The 6,708-nt window shown below is 39.9% G+C and overlaps 1 protein-coding gene across 1 annotated transcript; it reads right to left on the minus strand.

Moving 5' to 3' along the window:
• Positions 1-293: 293 nt before the first annotated feature.
• On the minus strand, positions 294-4,147 carry otc (ornithine carbamoyltransferase). The gene is made up of 10 exons (XM_027031071.2): positions 3,854-4,147; positions 3,541-3,679; positions 3,275-3,356; positions 3,009-3,096; positions 2,716-2,869; positions 2,501-2,623; positions 2,273-2,326; positions 1,759-1,908; positions 718-855; positions 294-592 (listed from the first exon to the last, which is right to left on the minus strand). Exons 1-10 carry the CDS (start codon positions 3,922-3,924, stop codon positions 533-535), a joined length of 1,059 nt encoding a protein of 352 aa, XP_026886872.2. The 5' UTR covers positions 3,925-4,147; the 3' UTR covers positions 294-532.
• Positions 4,148-6,708: the final 2,561 nt, after the last annotated feature.

The following is a 6,708-nucleotide window of genomic DNA, read 5'->3' on the forward strand; positions in this document are numbered from 1 at the left end:
AAAAGACAGCAGAATGTTTAATCAACATTGTTCCCCTTATCACTACAGAAAAGGTATGGAAAACCTAAGAGGAACTTTATAAAAATTCACACACATTTATGATAGACATGATGTAACCTAGACCACCTGTCCTAAAATCTTCCATACCAAGAGCCTTTATATCGCTCTACCTAGTGTGCTGATTGCTAACCCTATAGGTTAAAGAGAAAATGACAACTAAAGAATTTGGGTTCAGTTTTTCCAAGCATAAGACCAAGGTTTCATTTAAATGAATGAATGAATTAAATAATCAATGAGGAAATAAAACAGAACTTTTTTATTTTTGGATTTTCAAGCTGAAATACTACATTTCCGAAATGTAATACAACAGAAACTATGAGATTCAGTACAGACATTGCACTGGTGAAATAAAATGTCAATTAGAGTGGTTAGGTTAGGTGGAAGGACTACTGAAATTTTGTAATGATTTCAGACTTTGACCAGGGCTCTGATGTTTCTTGCATGTTCTGAAGTTCAATTATGTTCTGAAGCATTACAGTTTAAGTTTAGGGGTCTCGGGTGTGTAGTCAGTTAAGATGCATGCCATCAGGCCCTACAGAGAAAAGGGCAGAATTGGGTAACAGTGCAAAAACATGAGGATGCACAAACACACACACACACACACACACACACACACACACACACACACACACACACACACACACACACAATCTTTACCATGATAGTCCACTTGCGGTTCTCTGCCTCTGGGAATACCAGTGAGTGTGGTGAGTAGAAAACCTCATCATCCACTTCCTCCAGTTTCCTTGGGAGACAGTGCAGGAATGTCCAATCAGGAGAGGCCACTCTTCCGGTCTGAGAACCAGAGGTGGACAAGCCCTGTCACTCAGCTGATTTCACTAACCAATTCTACATGTTGGGTTGGACAAATTAGAAAATCCAGGCAGCTGGAAGAAAATCCTTCAGAGGACATTTACTTTGTGAATCCCAAATGCCTTCTTCTGCTGATAACTAACCATATAGCAAAAGAAACCCTTTCCAACCCTTTCCAAGAAACAGCTATCCAACAACATCAACTATGACCAGTTTTAAAGGTTGAAATAAGAAATATTAAATTGCATTATGTTTTTCTTATAAACTGGATGAGACTCTACATAATGTGCAAAAAATAGACAGAGATAGAGAGAGAGAGAGAGATTTTGCTGAGGTCAACAGAATGGAATAGACCACAGAGCACAAACTCCAGTTTGTTTACAAACACACACACATATGTGTGTGTGTGTGTGTTCTGGAAGGCCTAATTTTATGTTATCTTCCCTCACAGAAACGTGTGTGTGTGTGTGTGTGTGTGTGTAAGGGAGAGAGAAGTAGAAGTCACTTAGTCACAATTATTATGTCTAGAAATATTTTACTTTGTGATTTGATTTGTAATCTGCCACCCTACTATCAACACAGAACAGAAAGAGAGGGAGATGCTTTTGTAATGCTGGAGTTGACTCTGGTTGATAGAAAATTACTGATGGTAAAAAGCCAAGAGGGGATCAGATGAGAGACAGATGAAACTTTATGTCTGAACCTGTCCCACCAGAGCTCTCTTCAAGCAATTTCATTTGGATTATCAAACTTGTGTTAGGAGTGCTCAGGCAAAAATGCCCTTGTCTAAGCGTATCCAACACAGTCAGCAGTAATCCACACTCAATGAATATACAAATTGGCCCACAAAAGAGAAACAGGAAAGCATGAGCACAGACTAGGTACCTGCATAGTGATCTGGTAACCTTGGAAATCTTTAAGCCTCTTCGTCTTCTCTTCTTCCTGACCCATACTGACCCAGGTGTCAGTCACTAGAACATTACTGCCCCGTGCTGCCTCAAGTGGCTCTGAGAATAACTGCAGCTCTGTACCAAACTAAAGTACACAACATATCAATACCATGTTTAAAAGCATAGGGTTTTTTGGGTTTTTTTTACACATAGGTATAAGTAGTGACTACAAAATGTGGTATAAGTGTAAATATTACCTATTAATTGTTACCATAATATATTGTTTTTAGAATAAACAATACTAGACAGAATAGATTGTAACAGAGACTGCTTGAACTTAGTTACATGTAACTGAAAAGTACAGTTTTAATTTGTGATTTGGAAGAAGTGTACTTTTAGCAGGCACTGGGAACTGAAAATTTGTGGGTTTGTAAAATAGCAAACCAGTCAGTATGTAAGCAACTGCACGGGGGGGGCACACACTCTGAATCAGACCATTTAAGTCACACCTGCTTAAAGAGATGCTGTGCTTCTCGTGTGATGCTAGCATCTGGCTCATAACCCTGAAGAGAAAAGTAAAAAGATCAAAACTTAAATACATTATGAATAAAGCTTGAATAATTTTAATCTACTGGCTATTACATGTGTTTGTGCACATAGACAGACATGCACACATGCACGCACACACGCCTGTACAGAAAGAAACACTCAATAGCTCAGTCAGGTTAGAAGCAGACCTTTGGTGTGGCTATTCTTAGATTGACACCCAGCTTGGCCAATGACATCATGAGGGAGTGCAGAATATTGTTACCATCACCTATCCAAGCCACTGTAAGGCCCCTCAGAGATCCATAGTGCTCCTATAATAAGAGAGCAGAGGGTGAGGGCACCAACCCACTCAAAGTACAAATGTGAGTGTACACTGTGCAACTCCGTGGGTAGCTGTATGTACCTGTAGTGTGAGAAGGTCAGCCAATATCTGTATAGGATGATAAAGGTCAGAGAGGCCATTGATGATTGGTATAGATGCTTCCTTATCCAGCTGCTCCAGGGTAGAATGACTGTACACCCGGGCCAACACCATATCCGTCAGGCCAGAGAGGACACTGCAACAACCATACCCTGATTTTAGACAATATGTGGACAAGACAGTATTTGTTGCTAGGAGAAATGCTATATAGGTCTGATGCGTGTGAGAGAATGTGCATCACATATATGAACATATGCATTAGGGTCTTTTCAGACCTGGCTGTATCTTTAATACTTTCATTGACTCCCAGATGAATATCTTGAGGGGTAAGGAAACATGGATGACCTCCCAAAAGAGAGAACCCTGAACACACACACGCACGCACACAAAGAAAGAAAGAAAAAGAGAAAAAAGAAAGTTTGTTTTTTACATTAGTTTGCTGTGTTGAGTATCCAGTCTGCTCAGTGACCATGTGGTCCATTTGTTACTTTCTCACGCATAAACCCAACCACAGCCAAACACACATACTTCTCATTTGCACCTGTTTCAGTAGACATACGAGTCCTAGTGCTTCTCTTCTCAAATATCATAGCAATAGATTTGCCTTGCAGCAGAGGAAGATACTAAAAACATAAAAAGAAACAAATTACTAGCAAAAACAAAATGTTTTTATATTAAATGAAGTAAACAGATTCGCGTAGTTACACCTATGCGGTGGACTGTCTTGTTTCACATTATCTAAATGACAGGTCGATTTGTAATCAAACTAGAATGGTGGAGACATAAAATGGTGGAGACATAAAATACCTGTCCCTCGTGCTTGATTCGATGCTTCAGATCCGCAGACATCCACAGGATGTGTTTAATCTCGTCAGGGTTGAAGTCTTTCAGTGTTAGAAAACTCCGTCCTTTTAAGTTGACGGAACCTAAACATCCTCTCCCTACACTAGTACCATAAATGACAGTTCATTTGTTAGGTAGCGATATCTAACTTACGACCATAAGCTTATCTGCGCAATGTAATCACGCTAGCTAGCTAACTATAAATAAGACAAGCTATCTAGCAACAAGGGCCTAGATAGCTCATACAAAACAGAGGTGACATTTTACGGAGACTTACATAAAGCTCTTCGCCTGGCTGTACTGGACAGTTTTAACACCGTGGAGAAACGTACTCCTGAAAGCCAACATTATAGCTGTTGAATTGCTGCTTATGCTACAGCCGGAACGTGTCGCCCTCTTCAGCCCGTACGCGCGGTATGCGCCCACGCGACGTCACCACAACGAACCAAAAGTCAGCGCTCGGGACACGACGACAAACCTCACTTATTTAACGTTATTTGTAATATTTGAACAAATAAACCAAAACTGGTTTGTTTGTTTTTTTCTCAAAACGTAAAACATTTGTGAACAGTTCAGTTTAAACTTCAAGCAAAACGGGGGGAAAAGAAATTAACCGTAACCTGTGAAACTGTCTCTTTTCGTTTGGACGTCACGCGTTGCCTTGCTCGGGGGCACAGCAGGGGCAGCTTGGCGGTGGTGTGGCTACTACTGCCACGATGTTCATCTGTAACTAATTCTAGAAATTAGTAATATTTTACTAAAAGTGTCATTATATGAAGTGGAAAAAAATTATTTTTTGATGAAAATAAGCCAATTATAACTATATAGATTTCTGGTTATATGATAATTATACTTTATTAGTCTCTTACTACACCACCACCACCACCACCACTAATGTTACGACCCTGTCTAGGCAGTGAGGTCGCAACAGCACTGAAAATACTGGTAACAGGATGGTATGTGGAATGATTAATCACTGGACTGAATGGGCAGATGAAGCAAAATTTTGTGTGTTTAAATGGTACATATACACACACACAAACACTGAATAACTTCAGTAACTATACACCAAAACCTTTCATCTATCACAGGGATCACAATCATAAACAAAACACAGGGAATGCTCACAAACAGACCTACACATGCTCAAGTTAACGAGGGGCTGGGTGGGGCAGGGCAAGGCAAACTCACAAATCACCACCAATACAAGAATGGGCAAGCCACCATCTTCTTCCTGTAGGGTCCTTATATAAGCCACAGCGATCACTCATAGAAGGGCGAGGCCAGCAACGAGGTGCACAGACAGCCCCATATCCCGAACTGGACCAGGAGCACACTGCAGCAGTCCAGGAGTGTAACACTACTACTACTACTATTACTACTACTACTACTACTACTACTAATAATAATAATAATAATAATAATAATAATAATAATAATAAATTTAATCCCATGAGTTGATGAATTCCCTGCCCCCCGGGAAGATTTGGTCCCTTTTCCCCCACTGTTCAGTTAATGGCTGTTTAACAGATAAATTAATTACTACTGGATAATATGTCAAGCTGTTGTATGCATGTGTGTCAAAGGTTTGTTCCACTTTTATACTTAAACAAGGATGATGTATATACAATGGCATTTAGATTTAAAAAGGTCCTTCAAAATAAAGGTTATGCAATAATGGCAGAATCTATTGCAAGTCTCTATGCAAATCAGCTTATCAGGATAGTAGATTGAGAGGATGAGTTATCAAAATGGCCAGTAGCTTTGTGGCCATAACTTACATATTTGATTTTGAAACAAATTTTGAAACAAAAAAAGTCGAAGATCAGAAAGCAGAGATCAAACGATAATGCCACACATGGGAGACAAAATGAAGAAGTCAGTGCTACAACCTACTCAATATAAAAAACTGTAAACCAAAAGACAAAACAATTCTTCCAGTGAAATGGAGGAAATCAGTGCAATGAATAGTGAAGCAGTACTTCTGGGGAAATAGAGAGATCAAAAATAGAGCAGATACAGTCTATCATGATGCAAATACTTCTTCAGTTCAAAATGAAATTTGCATCTGAGTGTACAAGAAATCAAGCCTAGTAGTTTGTTGGGCTCTCCAGCTGAAGTTCAGTCTTAACCGTCATTTGCACACAGATGTTTATTGAAAACAAAACAAAAATGAAATCAAGAAAACACTGAGCGATAACAGTATAAAAATGTGACAAGCAATACATAGTCTCAAGCACAAATGGGGAAGCTGCAACACAACATATACAGGGTCAAACACCAACAAAGGACAAGCACAGAACAGGACCTTAAATACATACACTAACAAGAACGATACGAAAGGACAGGTGTGACACATAACTGATTGGGGGGGCGATCAAGAGAGACAAGCACACATACACACACACCAACGAGACATAACATGGACTTAATACACACCCATTGGCATCATACATACTCAGTGCTGCCAGTTCCACATGGATTTGACCTACAAGCAATTTCCAACACAAATCAATCCTGGGCTCCCTAGTCACTAAAGCTATCAGTGTTGTCAGTGTCATCATGTCACCCATATAATCCCTATTTGGAGGTAACCAGAGGCTTTCCCCGTAGCCTCTCCCCACCTACAACCCACTTTGAGGCCCTAGTTATCGCCACTGCAAATGCTAATGGTGAAAAGGTGCAGTCAGCCATTATGCCAATTTCCAATCTCTGCTAAGACGTAACAAACTCTCCAGTATTAAAACAAAACTGAATAGCCTCAAAATACGCTTTAACCAACCTAGTAATCTTATCTGGTACCTGGAAGAATCCGGATGCTTTCCATAAGAGGTTATGCAGCACTGAGCTAAATGCATTTAATAAGTCTTAAGAAAGGCAGATGCATGTCCCTGCCCTCTTTCTTTGCTGCCTGAAAGAAAACAAGAGTGGTGCAGAAGATGACTCTAAGGGAAAACATGAAAAATGTCATAATTCAGATGGAGAAAAAAAAAGAAAGAGGAACAGGTGGCAGAGGAACAGAAGAGAAAGAAAAAAGTGTTTTGCAGGAGAAGAAGAGTGGGGCAGTGATGATGGACAAAGTGGACATAATGAAAGAGCGGAGGAGAACAGAATGGAAACGAAGTGAATGAG

Source organism: Electrophorus electricus, chromosome 25 (assembly GCF_013358815.1).
Source record: "Electrophorus electricus isolate fEleEle1 chromosome 25, fEleEle1.pri, whole genome shotgun sequence".
NCBI lineage: Eukaryota > Metazoa > Chordata > Actinopteri > Gymnotiformes > Gymnotidae > Electrophorus > Electrophorus electricus.

Bases quoted from the DNA above. Each gene is read 5' to 3' on its own strand.
- otc (XM_027031071.2), bottom strand. From the start codon at position 3,924: ATGTTGGCTTTCAGGAGTACGTTTCTCCACGGTGTTAAAACTGTCCAG. The intron at 2,624-2,715 runs GTACATACAGCT...CTCTTATTATAG, and splicing joins CTGACCTTCTCACACTACAG to GAGCACTATGGATCTCTGAG. The intron at 1,909-2,272 runs GTGTGACTTAAA...TGTGTACTTTAG, and splicing joins CACAGCATCTCTTTAAGCAG to TTTGGTACAGAGCTGCAGTT.